The 18,799-nt window shown below is 38.2% G+C and overlaps 1 protein-coding gene across 1 annotated transcript in view; it reads right to left on the reverse strand.

Moving 5' to 3' along the window:
* Positions 1–4,032: 4,032 nt before the first annotated feature.
* The window catches only part of Fam149a (family with sequence similarity 149, member A), a gene marked incomplete at its 5' end in the record, with an annotated part of 44,488 nt that continues 29,721 nt past the window's right edge, over positions 4,033–18,799 (reverse strand). The window contains 9 exon segments of the mRNA XM_005373435.2: positions 4,033–6,672; positions 9,273–9,351; positions 9,435–9,563; positions 11,048–11,168; positions 13,027–13,236; positions 13,698–13,801; positions 15,803–15,957; positions 16,711–16,901; positions 18,521–18,691. Coding sequence (XP_005373492.2) covers positions 6,599–6,672; positions 9,273–9,351; positions 9,435–9,563; positions 11,048–11,168; positions 13,027–13,236; positions 13,698–13,801; positions 15,803–15,957; positions 16,711–16,901; positions 18,521–18,691 — 1,234 coding nt within the window.

An 18,799-nucleotide genomic window follows, 5' to 3' on the forward strand; every position in this document is an offset into this window, starting at 1 on the left:
CAAGGCACGGGGGGCCTGGGGGAGCCTGCTTGGCCGGCTCCGAGGGCCTGTTCGCCCTGCCCATCCCCTGGGCCTCCCTGCGCCTAGCAACTCAGTCTGCAATGTCCGCGGGGTCTTTGTTCTCTCATCCTGGCCTCCGGGATTGGATCGGAATTCATAACACTTTAACAACTGTTAAACCCTTCCTGTCTTCCTGCTAGTATTATAGTATTTCATGCCCAAATATATATTAAACTCTATATTTCATTTTATTATCTGATACAATAAGCATTATTTTCTGTATTCCCACAGATTTGCCCATTCTGAAGTTTATTATGTCTTTCTGCATCATTGTGCTTCCTTCTGGGATAATATTCCTTCATGTGAAGAACTCTTTTTAGTAGTTTTTTAGTGAAAAGTTGCTGGTGATTAAATTCTGTTTTGGTTTATCTAAGAACACTGTCACTCTGCCTTCATTTTGATGTATATTTTCACTGTGTATAAAGTTCTGAGTTGTCAGGAACCTCAGCAGAAAGTTGGTTTCCCATTGATTTTCAATTTCTGTCACCACTGAAAAAATCAGATGTTGATCTGAAGGTAAAGCGGTTTTTCTCTTTGACTGTGGTTTTCATAGGCTTTTTCACTTGGGGTTTTTAGTAGTTTTATTGTGATGTGCCTAAATACAGTTTTCTTCATATTCATCTTATCACTTCTTGGATTGCTGTCTACTATTAATTTTGGAAAATTAGTTGGTAGCTTCTCTTTGAATAGTGTGTTTCCCCCATTCTCTTTCTTTTATCTTTGTGATTACATGTGTATTTTTCTACGTGGCCTCACAATCTTTTTATACTTTTTTCTATGCTCCAAATTGATTATTGTCCCATTTTTATAACTCGTCTGTTATGTCTAATCTGCTGCTACACAGTTATTGAATTTGTAAATTCATTAATTGTATCATTCCATTTTAGACATTCAAATTGATTGTTTCTGAGACCTTGTTTTCTGTTGAAATTGTCTTTTAATCACTTTCCTTGAATATACTAATCAAATTGTTTCATAGTTTGTATCTGACAATGATAGTATTTTAATCACGTGTGTCTGGTCTAATCTGTTTTATCTCGTTGGTTTCATCCTTTTGGTCCTATTTCTTGGGCTATCTGTTAATTTTGGGTTGAATACTGTACATTGAATATGAAAAGTTATAGAAACTGGGTGATGTTATACTTTTTCAGGTAACTTTTTTCTGACAAGCAGATAAATGTAGACATACAACTTTCATCTACCCAGGGATTGCACTGACCCTATGTTCTGCTGAGGTGCTTTGAGAACATGTCTGAGTACGCCCTTACTCCTAGAATGTTGTCTTTAAGGTTGTCAGTGCAAAGTCTGAGGCATTTCTTAACATCCTTCCTTTATGCAGGCTACTGAGCCTGCCACAAATTCTCCAATAGCATGTTCTTTTGTTTTCTCTCTATTCTGAATGCTATTAATCTGAAATACTTTGGTGAGAGTAAAAACAACAGGAAGAAAGTATGGAGTTCACTTCAATATGTTTTTTCTGTCTACCAATTTGCTTCCTCAGAATGCCTTTGTGTGTCTATGTGTGCCTCCAAATAGGTGCTTCTTGTCCATTTTCAGCTTTTATAGTTCTCAGTGGAAGGACTGGCTTCCTCAAAGACAAGCCTATTAGCTTACATTACTGTCTTGCTATTCACTCTTGTACCTACCACAAGCAAGCTTTCTTGTTCATTCCACTAATTAGGTCACTTTCTTGTCAAGGCCACTTTCTTGGTCCATTTTTTGTTGCTGTAAGTGAATACCACACACTAGGCCAATTTAGAAAGCATAGGAGCTTGTTTAACTCACAGCTCTGGAGCCTCAAAAGTCCAAAGTTGAGTGACTGCTTCTCATGACGGCCCTCTCATGGTAAGAACTCTGCAGAGTCCTGAGGTAGTGGGGTATTATATGCAAGGGTACTAGCTCAAGTTTCTCTTGACTTAAAAAGCCCTAATTGCACCAGGAGGGCTCCACCCTTATGACCTCCTCTAATCTTAACTCTTAAAAGCTCTGCCTGCAAATATCACTAACATCTGACTTTAAGGATTAAATTTCCAATACAACAAATTTGGGGACACATTCAAACCACAACAATGACAATAACTGCCATAAGCCTAAATATGTTGGTTAATTTTCTGACTTGACTTTTTAACTTGCCTTCTCAACAGCATTCATAATACTTGATTCCCTGACACTTTCTTGAAACGCCCTACCCTGCTTTGACTTCGGGAACTCTGCATTATCTTGATTGTTAATCTCCCCTTCCAGCTGTTCATTCTGAGGGTGCTTTGTTAGTTTTTCCTCACATCCCAGACATGCAGAGTTTTAAATGCTAAAGGCTCAAAATTTTTTAGCCTTCCACTTCTCTACTCTCACTCTCTTGGTTGTCTCATCCATTTCATATTTAAATAAAATCTACAGAGGACAGCATAGATGATAGTTACCTGATGGTGCCTTGATTTATGAAATTTTAACTTTATGGTGGTACAAAATCCATACACATTCAGCAGGAACTAGACTTGAATTTTAAATTTTCATCTTTTTTCGGCGGGGGCTAATGATATGTCATACGATAACCTCATGCTGGGCAGCAACAGCAGCAAGCTGCAGCTCTAGTTGTCCATATGGTCCTGAGGGTAAATAACTGATATTCTGTAGTGTACTGTGTGGTCAGCGTTTCTTTGGGTACAAGTATTCAACACATTACATGAGATAACCAACAGTTTAGTATAAAATAGACTGTGTGTTAGGTGATTTTGCCCAACTGTAGGTTCATTCTGAGAATGTTTAAGGTAGGCTAAGCTAAATGATCATGTTTGGTAGGTTAAATCCTGGGATATTTTCAATTTTTGACCTAGTATTTTCAATTCGTAGTAGTTCTACCAGGATTCAACCCTATTATAAGCTTAAGCACACCTGAACATGCTGATAACTACCAAATTTATGCCTAATGTCTACACTTGCTTTCCTATCACAGCTGCAAATGTCCAATTAATTCAACATCTCCACTTAACCATATAGCATCTTAGGTATGACATGTCCCAATGTTCCCCCAAACTTGTACTCAACTCTTACCAATGTCAGTAATGTGAACACCATTTCCAGGTTATAATCCAAAAGCCTTTGTTATTCTTCTTTATGTAGTTATATTCCATCCGGAATATCATGATCTCAGATTTCAAAACATCTAAAATCCTGATTTCTCCAACCTAACCACCAACCTAATCTGAAATACGATTATCTCCTGTCCAATTCTATCACTATATCTTCAAAGCTTTGGTGGCTTGTTTCAGATTGCTGCCCATTTCCCAGTGTCAAAAGCTGATTAATCTCTCAGCTCCTGTTTCCCTAATCTCCTCCTCTATTATTATTCACCCTGCTGATGCCGCCACATATCTCCCGGCTTCCTTGCTGTTGCTTAAGCATTCCAACCATTGAGCCTGTTTTAGGCAGGTTTGTCTGCAATCCAGAAATCTTCTCTCTGTATTTACAGGCTGTCTTTCTTTTTTATCTCAGCATCTTTGCTTACCTCTGCAATCTAGCCTTCCCTGACCGCACTGCCTACAGTTGTACTCTGTCACCTTGCCTTGTTTTCTTTCTTCAGAGCATTTGTTACTAACTGATCTCATATTATGTTTTTATTTGCTTATGACCTATCTCTTCCACTAGAATCTAAATTCTTTTAGAGGAAAAACTGTCTTTTTCAATCCAATGCTAAGAACAGTTTACATAAAAAATACTTAAGGAATATTTGAAATAATAATAAAGCCATGGTGATAATCATTGTAAAAATATCATCTGAAACAAATATTACAATGCAGTATTCCCAAACCTTCACAAATGTACATGTATACATGTATTTTGAATTCACTGGGAAAGGGATGCTACGCAATTAGAGATAACTGAATGAATGCCTGTGTATTAGAAATTAAAAAACAGAGAGATATTTACATGAATTATATACAAATTAAGAATGTAAAGATACTTTTACAAATGTTAATTTTTGAAAACTTTAACATTTTTGTATTTTATTAAAAAGTAAGAATCCTGAACAATGATCTGAAGTTACAAGAAAACAATGACAACATAAAATTTAGCCAAATGATTTAATTATAAAAATGTATCTCTCAATTTATATAGAACTCCATTCTAGTTCAGAATAACATTAATATAGATATGTCTTTTTATACTGTTTATAAAATTTAGCAATTTTTGTATGATACTTTACATTTTCCTAGATTATTTTTAAAGTCTTTTATTTGTTCTTTGGTTTTGGACAAATTAACGGATATTTTAATGAATGCAGCCACTAATCTGAATTCAAAAATTGATATGAGAACTAATTAAGTTTGCTTTTTACAGTTCTTAACACAAACTCTGAAATATGGCTCATTTATCAAAGTAGGTTTTTATGAACACATGGCCTTAATATTTGTATTAGTTTAAAAAATACCATCCTTGATATAAGCATTATTTAGTAACCCCTAAATCTCATTTAATGTATGAATAAAAACTTTGACAAAAGTGAGAAAAAAGCTATGAGGTCACTTCTGGAATCAGTAAGAGAGTCAAGTTCTTACAAAATCTCTAATTGTAGTTTATCTTAAAATCAAAATATTTAGAAGATAAAATTTAAGATCTTTGTACCTGCTTCTATTTTTCAGTTTTTGCCACTGTATAAGCAATAAGTTCTTAACTGCAAACCTCTGAAACCAACCAAAGCAAAGCAATTATTGGATTTCAGTGATCTAAACAGATTCACTCCTCCCTGTTGTTCAGGTCAGGCTGCCTCTAGCCCTCTGGATCTCTTTGAGGTTTGGGTTCCGTAGGGAAGCAGCCGGATGGTGCCTGAAAACTACAAAGTGGCTTGAACAGCTGGCAGAAAGCAGAGTGTATGGTTCTTTTAGCAGCAATAACGGACCAGAGAACAACTAACCGGGGCCCAAGGTACAGATTCTTCAGACAGCTCACCTGTCTAGAAATTCCTCAGACTGGAAAACTGCTCTATCAGAATGGGTGTTTTCTCTTAAAAGTTACCATTGCTAATGTTAAGGAATAATTTAAAGAATTCCCAAGTGCTTGGATTTACTTGGTGTGGACGACTAAGCACTGGACACATTCCCTAGAGTTAAGGCATTTTAGCGATTCAGAGAGGTCTGGGTGTTTCCACTCACAGACAGGTTCCACTGCTGTGGAGAATGTAAAGGAGAAAGTAGCCAGTGCAGGCAAACTATGGGTTCATTTTTATTTTGTCACTATGATAAAGGACAATGCTAATTATGTTCTCAGTATACCTTTTCATTTCCACACATCTATAAATAAACAATAAACCCCTGTCCTTACAGCCAGAAATGGGTCTGAAAATAACTTATATGTGTATATAAATTTTTGATTTGGATTGATGGAAATCAGATCAACAAAGCATAAATATGTGATGGAGAAAAATTATGCTGCTTTGAGATGTGAGAATATCAAAACAAATCTAAAGACCTATATCATGATACATGAGCCTGGTGTTCAAGTGATTTTTCTCCTTTACTCCCTCCGTTCCATTTGCTATGTAGTGTCAGACACAGAAGCTTCCTCTGAAGAAGTACACCCAGGACAGAGAGTGAAGGAAGCTGCTGTTTTAAGAAAAAAGCGTTTAAAGGTCTCTTTCTAGACTGTGATAGAAAGACAGTGCTGCTGTAGACTGCCATCCAGAGGGACACTTCCTTGAAATAATAAAGATGAAACCACATGCAATGGATTTTAATGATGTTTATCTTCAGCTTTAAAAATCAATACATGTGGTTATGGAAGGTAATCATTATGCAGTGCAACCATGTACTAATAAAACATTTAAATCTGAAAAAAATAAAAATCAATAAATGTAAAGTAGTTTTAAATGGATTGGCTGGTTTAAAAATGAACACTAGTAAAACACAACTGGCTTAGGGGAATTAGCCACTGACACTTCTCAAAGTGGTTTCATAACCGAAACACTTTTTAGAAAACACATAAGATAATCAGCACAATGACCAGAGCTACCAGAATCTTTTTCAAATAGATTGTCTCAAATATGACTTTACTCTTTTATAAAGAACATGATATGACTTTACGCTTTTATAAAGAAAGTGATATCCTTGTTTAGGGTTTTTATGGAATTATTAAGAGAGTTAGATCAAAATATACATTGAAGTAAAAACTTCCCAAATGGAGTATATCTAGATAATATACTCTTACATGTTGCTAGTGTGTGAGTACATGAACACACTAATTGTGTGTACAACTGATAAAGTGAGGGAATTTAAACACACATTATTATATTCTCAGTAAATCCTGAAAAATCTCAAGAATGCTTTCAGTATAGATTAGTGAGTCCGACCTTTATTCTCTCTGCAGGGCAAAGTGTTCAAAATTAAGTTGCTTGTTAGCACTTAAATTTAGTTCTCTCAGGTAGTCTAATATCTCAGACTGTCAGACAAACTTAAGTAGCATAATACTTGTTCTTCAACTTTTCAAGTGGTAAATGCTGAGGTTAAGAATGTTCCAGTAAGTCCATAGCTCCCGTGAAGAAATGTCAAGATGGCACTTGGAACCTCTTTCTTGAAGCCAAAGTCGTCCTCTGAAAAGATTTAGGAAGGTACTGCGAACCTGAAACACAAATCAAAGAAGTAATTCTCATTTAAAAATCAACCTTTAAAGAGGATTATTTTATATATTCTAGGAGATGATATTTTTCAAACAGAAGAAAATAATTTTAATGTCAGTTGTGCACAAACTAGGAAATGGTCATACACAAAGACAGCCATTTGGAGTCCTAGGAAAAAGGAATGGTGCTCTTCACAACCAGGCCTACACACCAACCATGTGTTCTCTCCAGCTAGGACCCCCGAGGTTGGGCCCTGATGTCCAGGAAGTTCAGCAGGGAGCTTGGGCAGCCTCCCTGTTTTACAGGAGCAGCCATGCCCGTTGACTTCAGAGAGCTTTCCCACTACCAGAGAATATCCCTACCCCGGATCTTCTTTATCTTTCCAACACAGAACAAAGGAGAAGCTGATGAGTTTATACCTCCAGGTGCCTCTTGACCTAGAAGCAAAGCTAACAAGGAGGCCATGTGCCTGCATTTTAGAGAAAATGAAAAACAAACACACATATAGGAACGTGTCTTTTGTATGTCATGAAAAAGGCCTTTGACTATCCATGATAATAGCTATCTCAGGGCTCGGGGTGGAGCTCAGCAGCACAATGTCTGCCTGGCAAGTGCAAGGTCATGAGTTCAATTCCCAGTACAAAAAAAAAAAAAAAACCAGAAACATAATTGATAATAGCTATCTCAAAGTCATTGATAAGAGAATACGCTGACTTAGTATTTGGAGAAGGATCAAGGGTGCAGATTTCTCTCCCTCATCTCAGCTGCCATATACTCAAAAAGACCTTTCAGATATCTTCAGCTGGGTGCAGCAGCCAACATCCCAAAAGCCGACTTCAGGTGCTGGCCATCCGCAGACTCAGTCGTCTGTGCTCACCCCCTTTTGCACCCATGCTCTCCAGGACCCTCCCAGCCTACTATACTACTAGAAAATTGAGGCTGGTGGCTCCTTTACATCACTGCTCTTGTGGTCCTTCCCCTCTTCTCCCTAATACTGAATGTTTCTTGAATCACAGACCAAGTCACTATTCATAGTTGTTTGCCTTGGTTTCTTTCTTTTGGCTGAGCTGGGGATAAAACCCAGGACCTCACACACACTAGGAAAGTGCTCTCCTGCTGCGCGCAGCCCCAGCTCCAACGTGATGCTCTGAACTCAGCTAATTTAGCTCAGAACTTGCAACACACAGGCAGTGAGACTTCATTAGTACAATGGTATTGATGAACAAACAATCTTTGGTGTCTACTTTCCTCCCATCATCTACAGTTAATGTTAACTAAATACCTGATCACGCAGCATGGATGTCTAGAGAAAGTAATGTAACCATTAAGGCTGGTAGCCAACATTGCCAGGGAACATGAAAAGCTACAAAAAGGGACAGCAGGCAACAACTTTTAGGGCACAAGAAACAATTTAAAGGGCTAAAGACTCCCAGACATCTCTCTGTTACAGAATTATAGAAAGGCTTATACAGAGATAAATCTGAGTTGTATAATGCTTTAAAATTTACTTATTTTTAGAATTATACGATATTAAAAACTGTCCTTGAAACAATACATTATCTTTGACATATCAGATTATCTATAATGCAAATGGCTTATAATTTTTGGGCAGACAATATATGCCTATTATCTAACTAGGCCCATTTCATAGGTTTTCAGTGATTATTTGGCCCATGTAGCCTGTTACAAGAGAAGGAATTCAGACCAAGACAGGTTAGGCCTTTCCTAAGAATGGGCAGCTCCTAGGTAGTACAGCCAGGACGGAAGCCTGACATCAGGTTCCAGAGCAGCACACCTTGTGATTATGCTATAGCACCTCCACGGAATCAGAAAAGCATGTTATCAGTTTAAAAATCAAAACATCACTGGTCTGCATTCACACTCCAATTTTATTCTTCAAATCACATGTGTGTATATATACGTATGTATGGGTTTACTTAATTTTCATTTTTCATAGGAACAGAAATTGAACTCAGGGCCTTCACACTGGACTACATCCTAGAGTTTGTTTGCTTATTGTTTAAGACAGGGTCTTGCTCAGTTGCTGAACTTCCCAGGCTGGGTTTGATCTCATGAACCTCCTCTCTCAGCCTTCCAACGGGCTGGGATTACAGGTGTGTATCACCATATATATCTATCTGTGTAAGATTATGTATCAATCTGTAAAACTCTACACTATAAAATAATTAGCAAATCACTATTAATTTTCTCATGCATTTTTACCATTCAAAGGTGATTTAGGATGAGAATTTCCTTTAGAAGGAAAGCATGGAAACCTCACAGCATGGAGAGTGAACCCTCCAAAGGCAGCATGTCTCTGTCTCTGCCTCTGTCTCTCTCTCTCTGTGTCTCTGTCTTTTCTGACACCAAGGCCCTCAGCTAATGAAGCACATTTGGACCTTCTCCCCATACATTCGACCTGGCAGCAGTAAAGTTCCTGTCTGCAAGCTTGCTCTCGATGGAGTCTCTGAAGTCACGCCACAGACCACAGACACTTACTGTTTCCTCCCACCTGGTCAAAATAGATCGATCAAGTTAGGTAACCTTGCATTTCATTTTTCACATCATTACATCATTATCTTGATAGGTGGCAAAATCTGACCTGTCAAAACACTCTGACCTGTCCACGTGTGATGGGCAAATTCCATCAGGGTCAGTGAACCTTTTCGAGGTGTATCCAACTGTTAGGAGAAAAAGAAAATGGTGGATGAGCTTTATTTTTTCAAATTTTTTAAAAAATCAAAGTTATTCACAGAGAACCTACCCGGAAGGTGTGAGTTGTGCTGGGCCTTGAAAGCTGCTCCAGGGCAATGGTTCTCTCTCGTAGAGGCGATCGCTCTACGCAGTCAGGCACGGCACTTAACACCCGGTCTTGTGGATGCCTTCCTCTGTGCTAAAAGAAGGATCATATGTCAGAAAAATCTATGAATGTTTCAATCATTTGCTCGTTGATTCACTGGCATGCTTATTTGGAAATTTTATTTAGATATTGCTAAGTATATGGACTATTAGGGATAAACAGCTAAATACGTCTTGATTTACATAACTGTTTAATTAAACCAGGTAAAAATACTATCATGACAATAAATAAACAGAGATCAAGACTTAACTACAGGGACAAATTTCCTATGATGAATGTGATCAATATGTATGACAAATATATAGTAATAAAAAATAAAGTTTTAAAAAACCCTAACCACATAAAATTCTTAATATTAAATTACACCAGAAATGTAATTCTGTATTTGTGAAGCATCAGACTTCCTTATTGGACATTTACTTCCTTTTCTGACTTCATCCTAAGGGGGCGTGTAAGAGCATTACCACTCTTGCCTTCTGGGCCTGTATTTACCGCAGTGCCACAGCTGGCACAGGTTAGGTAAGGGACGGGCAGAGCTGTTTGCACACTGCCATGCAACTTGGCACTGAAACCCACTCTTGGCTGAGTAGGGTTTTTTGCCTGCCTCCCTCTGCCTCCCTTTCTCTCTTTCTCTCTCTCTGTCTCTGTGTTCTTACAACTGGGATCCTTGTAGAGAAGGAGATTCAAGTTACTTATATCAGAATGAGGCATCCAGAGGAAGCCGGGCTAGTCATACTTCCAGCAGCACACTGTCCCCAGACCCGCTGCGAACGGAGCTTGAGTGAAGTCACTGCCTCTACACTGCAGTAAACATGCCAAAGGTCAGTTGTAAAAATGAGAGCTGATAAAAATAATGAGGATAATAATTTACTCAGCTATTCATCTATGCCTGGTATTTAAAATGCATTTCTAATCCTTATAATAATTCCTGGAAATAAGTATCATTATTACCCTTTTTTCTGTTTGCACTGTGAATCCTATTTCTTTTTTAAATTAAATTTATTAGCAGATTTTTGGCATACATAATGATCACATTCATCATAGGGAATTTGAACCTGTACATGATATATCCTGATTCTTTTTATTTTTCCCAGACCCCTACCCTCCCTTCACCCTTTTATAGATGAGAAAACTATGGGTCAGGAAGATTAAAATAACTTGTACCAAATCACGGTTTGCATGACAGGATCCAAACACAGACCGCTTTCCTTTGACCAGAACTAAACTCCAGGCTCTTGACATCTCTATACCATCTTGACCATCAGACATTTCCTCGACACCTGCGTTTTCTGATTCCGTTCAAGCCCCATTTTTATTTCACAAAGTGGTAAACGAACCCTCTCATCCCCTGTAAATTCTCATAAATCATTTACTTCCTGGAAACAGATTACGAAGACAGAATATAACTAATCAGATCTATGTTATTATGTTGCTGACTCTCTGGAAAGTACCAAGATTTTTTTTCGTCTTCCAATAGATCATCTAAATGGCTGCAGTTAAAATGATATCTGTCTTACGGATACAGAGCGGGATCCAGAAAATGCTGTGTTCTGCTCCCCAGAGTCTGAGCCAATTGGGGGCAACCGGCTCCGGGAAGTTTGAACCGGAGGGGAAGACAAGTAGTCTACACCAGTTTGCCTGTAAATACAAGGAGATGCAACTGAACGCCCGGGTCCAGAGAGAGACAGGAGCAGGTCCTACCATGCAGCTTTCAACTTGAGCTACTGGTCACAATCTGCCTTTCAAATTCCATGCTTAAGAAGCACAAACTTCATTTCAGAAAGACAGATGTGAGGCTACTGGGAAAGAGACCTCTGCCTGTACGGGGTGGGGGGACTATACAATGGTTCAGCCACTCTAGGAAGCACTTTGGCAAAGTATTTCAAGAACCTTGAACATATTCATAACCTTGACTTAGTCGTTTTCTTTCTAGGACTGTACCCTAGGAAAGAAGTTTTTTTGTTGTTGTTTTTTTCCAGTACCAGGAATCAAACTCACGACCTTGCACTTGCCAGGCAGGCGCGGTGCTGCTGAGCTAAATCCCCAGCCCCACTAGGAAATAAGTTACAGACATCCTTATTCAAAGTGATAGAAGATAATGTTCACTGTCCATCATCAGAATGAAAATACAGAGAAAGTTAAAATTTGCACTAATAAAGAAATTCATACTTAATAAATGATCATCAACTCGCCTAAGGCAAGTGGTACAGGGCTAGACTCCAGAGCCAGAGGGTGCTGTGAGTGTCTCACTCCACCTCCCTAGGTGTAATCTTTGAAATTACTCAAATTTTTTCAACTTGTTTTCTCATTTTAGATTTGGAATAATTGAGTACCAACCAGAAAGATCTGTGACAGGAAATAAATATGATAATAAATGTAACCCATTCACCTGGTGCTGGTAACAAAGAAAGAAGTAAATAAACACTAGCTACTAGTATTAATGAAGGTATTGTCTGACAGTGAATAAGTCAGCTGGAAAGCTCCTTTGGAATTCTATGATAAAAGAAGAGACAATAGCTTTCTAAATAGGGCATGATTTTGTTGTTCATTCCTAAGGTCAAAAGCTTTTCTGAAATTCTTAAAGTAAATAGTAAAACAAAATACAGTTTTACGAAAAATAGTACAACTATTCCTTAAAGATAAATAAAAACAGAGTATTAGGTGTATAACCCTTCTATTATTATTATTATTATTATTATATTATTACTATTATTATTACAATTATTATTGAGACAGGGTCTTGGCATGTTGCCCAGGCTGGTCTCTAACTCCTTGGCTTAAGAAATTCACCTGCCTCTACCTACCAAATAATTGTGAATATAGGTATGCAACCACACCCAGCATTACATCACTTTTATTTTTAAAGCACCTTATATAAAGTCATGTGTAGAATAATAATGATACTTTCTGAGAAATTTATCCTTAGGCAAATTTCATCAGTGTGCAAATATCATACAGTGTGTATCTACCTAAACAGCTATGACGTCACTAGGCAACATCTTCTTATGGGACCATCATATACAGTGCATGATGGTACACTATTTTTATTTAAACCTCCTCATTAAAAGTATTATGTAATTTTAAAGCATTAACTAATTATTTGTTTTAAAGATGAGTCCACTGACATCCATCCAAAAGCACCCTACCACCAGAGTTTCATTTTATCTATGAGCTACTGGTACACTGACTTTTCATTCTGGCATACAGCTATGTATACTACTGGAATAAAATTAGTGTTAAATAGTGAAAGAAATTTATTAGAAAAGAGTGGACATAAAATCTGATAGGAATCTTCTGTCTAGAATAATCCATCAATTCTCATTCACAAGTGTCTCTGTCCTCCCCACATCTGTTTTTTTGTTTTTTTCTGGTACCGGGAACCGAACTCACAACCTTGAGCTTGCCAGGCAGGCGCTTTGCCGCTAAGCTAAATCCCCAGCCCCAAGTGTCTCTGTCCTATGGGACCTTTGGCTTACCATGAAAGAACAAGACTTACAGTTTTATTCCTCTAAGAATTTCATCACTGTACACATTGGGGGTTTTTATTCTCAGTGAATCTGACATAAGAGAAGGCAGCCTCCTATGCACAACTGTTTTGTTGGCAGAAATCTGTAATCCTCTCCCATCTGAAGTCCGCACCACCCGGTGGCGAGCAGAGGAAAGGGCACTGGCCCCTCCAGCGGATGGTTTGTCCTCCTGCTCACTCCTGGGGAGGGAAATCCAGTTATGTAAATGCTGTAGGAACAGAGCACACATCTACAGCAGTGCCTGACACACACAGAGAACATACCCCTCTGAGTGTCTGCTGAATGAATGCACAGACTATCACTTCCAATTCTGTGTGAAAGAAGAGTCACTCAGAGGAAAAAAGATCTACATTTCTTACTGTTGCTAACAAAATAGCAAAGCCCACAGGTTAAGGATTCTATTCTATACGTTGCTTTTCTCATCTCTCCCAGCCCAATACGTAACTGTCATTATTTTGTAGTTGATATTAGAAGAATTTGCTTTTATTCTTATATGCTAGCTGTACCCTCTCCAGAGTGTGCTTAGGCACCGCTGGAGCATGAGATTAAATGGGAACTTCCTTGCCACATGTCCCTGCAGGCCTCGGTGCTCAAATGTATTACCAACGCAGGGAAGTAGTTGAGCGAGTCTTATACGTACTGTGCTCTCTCTGAAAAGTAGGTAGGTCTCTGCTGAAGAGGTTTTGCTTGAATTGTCATCACACCATTCAGATCACTATAGAAATTATTGGAGAAGCGATGAATCTGAGAAAAGTAAAGAATAAGTAAAATGAAAAATAAAAAGAGAAAATGTCCAGTGCTGTTACAATTATTGACGCATGTCAGGAATGAGGAGGAAACAAATTGCACAAACTGGCTAATCTGAGAAAATTTTAGTAAAAGGAATATATTGTACACATATAAATCTCATTTTGCAAGGTTCTGCATATTAAACAAGGTGCATACTGCATATTAAACATACTGCATATTAAACAAGGTAGGAAACACTGTATTAAACCTAACAGAGCAATTTAGAGAGAGCAAAAAACACAATAAGCAGGTAACAACTTGAATATTTTGAGACAGGGTATCACTAAGTCTCTAAATTGCACAGACTGGGCTCCTTGAACTTGAGACCCTCCAGCACCAGCCGCTCAGAGTGTTGGGACTGCAGGTATGTGCCGCCACATTCAGCTCAGACTTATCTTTTGAGCAGAAAAAAAAAAACACACAGACTTATTGCAAAGCCCTTCTACTACAGAGGAAAGCAAGCCTAACAGGTATTGTTGAATTCAATTTTTTGAAGATGTTTCCTTTATTTGCTTCTGTGCTAAGTGCATATTTTTGTCTCTCCCTTTACTTTTTTAATTTAATGAGTCTTACCTAAACTTTTTTTTTTTTATTTTAAAGAGTAAAAGAAGGATAACATAATAATAGGGGGGACTTAGCAAATTACAGACAAAATGGTAGGAAATTATCAATGGTCTTACCTAAACTTAAAGCTCAGCTTATGTCTTATCCTAGCTTGTGAAAAGGATATTTTTACTCTTAATTGGACAGCCCTCATGATTTAAGGGCCATCTTATTATGAAATATAATATATACTAGAGCATTTGCTTATAATGAAAGCTAATACTTAAGAATGCCTACTCCAGGCTACACACTATACTACATGTCTTATTTCCTTTAATTCTCACACCTTCTTACTGCATAGATGATATAGGTAATGAAACTGAGGTTTTCAGAGAAAGGGACTAATTTGAGATCATATAGTTAATCAGTGGTGTTGTCAGGCTCCAAACCTATAGTCTATATGCAAAGCTCAACTTTTTAATCAGTCAACTCTGAACTACAATTCCTCTTCATGCATGTGTGTCTGTGTGCTTGTGTGTGGATATGTGTTTGACATGGCTTAACTAAACTGTAAACAGTACATAGCTTAAGACCAGGAATCATTTCTAATCCTTTTTCTCTGCTCCGCACACAAGATCCACTACGTGAAACACAAAGGTCAAATTCCCTCGCATACTGAAGCCCTGCCCTGAGTAAGTCCATCCTTTGCAGCCTCACTTGCTACTACTGTTGCCGCCACTGCTATTTCCAGTCTTCTACCCTCTCCACCCTCACTCAAATCACTAGTTCCCAAAGGCATTCGTCTCTTACTCACCCATGCCTTTGACCTGAAATGTTCCACTGAGTGTTTTTAACCTACAAAACCTCATTTCTTCATGTTTCTTCTCAGAGTTCACCTCTAGTATCAGTGATCAATCCCCATCCTCTAACTAGGGTGAATTATTATTTGATTGTTCTACAATGTTTTCTTACATACCCCTCAGAGAATGTATTACACCTAACTTTGTGTCATCATTTTCACTAGGTCAGGGACTGTATACTCATCTGTATATTCCCTCCAAGCACCTAATATGGTATGTGTAATGCAAACAATTCTTCAATGAACCCCATAAATATTCATTGATTCTTCTGTCACTTTGGTGAAAAGATAAGAAGTCATTTATAACTTTAAATTGGCTAAAATTTTAGGTAAAAATATTTTTTCCTCTAGCAAAAAGTAGCTGCACATTTCAAAGCAGTGTCCACTAAAACATGTGGCAGTTGTGTTAAACATCATGAAATAATATTTCAATTTAATCTTGTTGACAAGTACCCAAATACCTTGATAGAAGAATTGAGTAGAACAACACTCTTGACAAGGTGCGAGATAGGAAGATTAAAGGAGAAAGAGATACAGGAAGTAAACGCATCTACCTGAGACGGATTCAGTTGTGAAGCCAGGGACACACAGCGAGTTTCAGAACTTCTGGATGGGGGAACACTTGGCATATCTGTGCTGCTGCGGGGAATGAGCACATGTGGAGATCTACTTTCAGCTGCTTTCAATTTTTCTTTCTGCTTTTTTCCGTCTGTGTCAATGGAAAAATCAGTATTTTAACGACATCAAGTTATACAAATACTCAAAATTCACTCTTCAAAGAGAATATTTGCTCTTCAATTACTATAAATTTATATTAAGACCACTGATTACAAAACAGTGCAGAAGAAAGCAGAGAGCCCCAGGAGCAGCTGGCTAATGTAATTACACTGCATGGTATATAAGACTGAGACTACACAGTAGCGCAATAAAGACTGTCAGAGTTTTATAAATACAATGCAACTAATCTCTTTGGCTGGAAAAAGATGACATTAAAATTAACATGATTACCGCCCCTTATTTTATCAATCGATAACCAAAAACTAGTTATTAATGTTTACTACCAATATTTCTATAGTTTTTTTCTGCTCAATTTCAGGTGGTTTAGAGAACATTTTATAAGATAAATGAAGTGATGACTAAATTAGCCTTGTTTACATTTTACTTTATAAACAACGTCATGAAAGTGTTTTAAAAATCTCATGATTAAAGATTAGTTTGGTGAGCTTTTTTTACCCACAATGTGTTTCTGTGATTTCCCCAGACTGCGTATGTATTATTTTTGTAACCCTCAAAACAATAATGCCCTTTGGAAGTGATGAGTGATTACATAAGAAGGTAGGCAGTCGGCCACTTTTCTTCTCACTGCAGTCATACACAAGACGTGGCCGGGTTGGAGGCACAAAGCTGAAGGAAGGGGATCTCCTTTTTTCCGTTCAGTAGGCCAAATCCTACAAAGAAGTACCTGTAAGCGTAGTTTCCCAGTTCTTCCGAATTAGTTCTTCCAATATTTCTACCACATTTTTCCAAACATGATCGAATACTTCTGCTGCCACAGTGTCTTTGATGCAGTCATGAGGGGAGATGGGAGGAAGTCTGTGTTTATCCCATTTCCTGCCAGAGTGAGTTGGCTTGTGTTCAAGATGTTCATCACCACTAAGGATAAAAGCCCATTCTAATTACCAGAGTAACCAGGTTAAAGTTACACTCTATCACTTCTTAGCCATCTATTGATCTGTAATGAGTGTATATGCACATGCATACATATCTTAATAAATATACATTCCTTTTGGGGCAGCACATGGTAATTTTTCATATATACAATTTTTATTTGTCAATTTTACCTCAATAAAGTGAAGGACAAAGCAAAGCAAGCAATTTATTCCACTTTTCTTCCTAGTCTCTACTTCATTTATATCTGTCCCATCTGTTACCTCCTGCCTTTCTTAACTCTGGGCTTAATTTGTTCTTTTTCTTGTCCCTTCCGATGTGAATCCAGCGTCCTTATTTTAACTCTTCAAATCGAAGGTATTCATTGCTGTAAATTTCCCTCTTAGAATAGCTTTTGTTTTATCCCACAAGTCTTAGCAGGTTGTACTGCCATTTTCGTTTATCTCAAGATACATTTTGTTTTCCTTTTGATTTCTTCTCTGAATCATTAGCTCAGGAATATGTTGTTTAATTTTTTTTTTTTTTTTTTTTTTTTTTTTTTTTTCTCTGGTACCGGGAACCGAACTCACGACCTTGCGCTTGCCAGGCAGGCGCTTTTGCCGCTGAGCTAAATCCCCAGCCCCTTATGTTGTTTAATTTCTACTTACTGGTGAATTTTCTAGATTTCCCCCTGTTACTGATTTCTGATTTCCAACTACAGTAATATGCTTTGAGGAGAGGCTTGATATGATTTCAGTCTTTTTAAATTTGTTGAGACGTATTTTAGCAACTGATTATTTCTTTAACAATTTTCAATCGCAAAGCAAATTTTTACCCTTCATTATTTGTTTAAGAGCAAAATATGCACATTAGGTATGGAACTCTGCCATTGCTCTTTCCGCTGCCAGACACAGAGATCCTGGAGCCCCCAGGGCACTAGGTAGGGTCAGTGGCCTTATCCAGTTTCACTAGCATGCAGGACACAGCTCTGGTTTTCTATCATCTGTGCCATGAGTCCATGAAGAAAGGCAGTGACTGCTGTAGTATACACACTTCCTGCTAGGAACTGAAAAAAATCTGGAGGGTGCACATTACTGTCAAAAGAATAGAAATCTTCTGGATAGGTAAAAAATACACAGAACACTGGATGAGCATTATCTTAGTCACTTTCCCATCACTGGATACAATAATGACACTCAAAGGAGCAGAGGTTAATTTCCATTACAGCTTCTCGTTGGCTGGCCCCAAGGCAGAAACAGGGCAGCAGAGGGGCATGGCACAGGAAAAGGTGCTCACCCCATGGCGACCAGAAAAGAGAGAATAAAGGAAGGCGACAGAAGCAAGAATATGCTCCCCCAGGTCACACCCCCAGCGACTCACATCTTGTGATCAGTCCCCAGCTTCTAAAACACACTTGGCGCTGAACTCTTCAATGGATTAATCGCCTGATGAGTATTACAGTATTAGTGCCCGCATGATCTGATCACCTCCCAAAAGCCCAGCTTGTGAATGCATGAGCCTTGGAGCGGGGGATTCTAGACCCAAACCATAACAAAGGTATAATAAAAATGTCAAATAAGTTAACATTATACTACAAAGTCAATGTCAAATAAAACTCTACTCACTCTTCTTTTCTGTCAAAAGCAAAATACTCTTCAATCTTCCCATCCATACCATAAACCTCTTCTTCCAGGCATGAACATGCCACGTGGCTGGCAATCCCTGTGCCGTCTGAGCTCGGCAGGACAGAGGCTTCGAGTGCTGCAGGCACTATCTGAGAGCCGGAGATGCACAGCCTGTGGGGAAAAACCAGACTGTCTGGGAGTTCGTGGAAGACAAGACTGTAGTGCTTGCATGATCACAGCGATCTTTAAACTATCCATCAAGTACAAAATCGTAATTTG

The sequence above is a fragment of the Chinchilla lanigera genome, unplaced genomic scaffold (genome assembly GCF_000276665.1).
Source record: "Chinchilla lanigera isolate Chin_1 unplaced genomic scaffold, ChiLan1.0 scaffold00002, whole genome shotgun sequence".
NCBI lineage: Eukaryota > Metazoa > Chordata > Mammalia > Rodentia > Chinchillidae > Chinchilla > Chinchilla lanigera.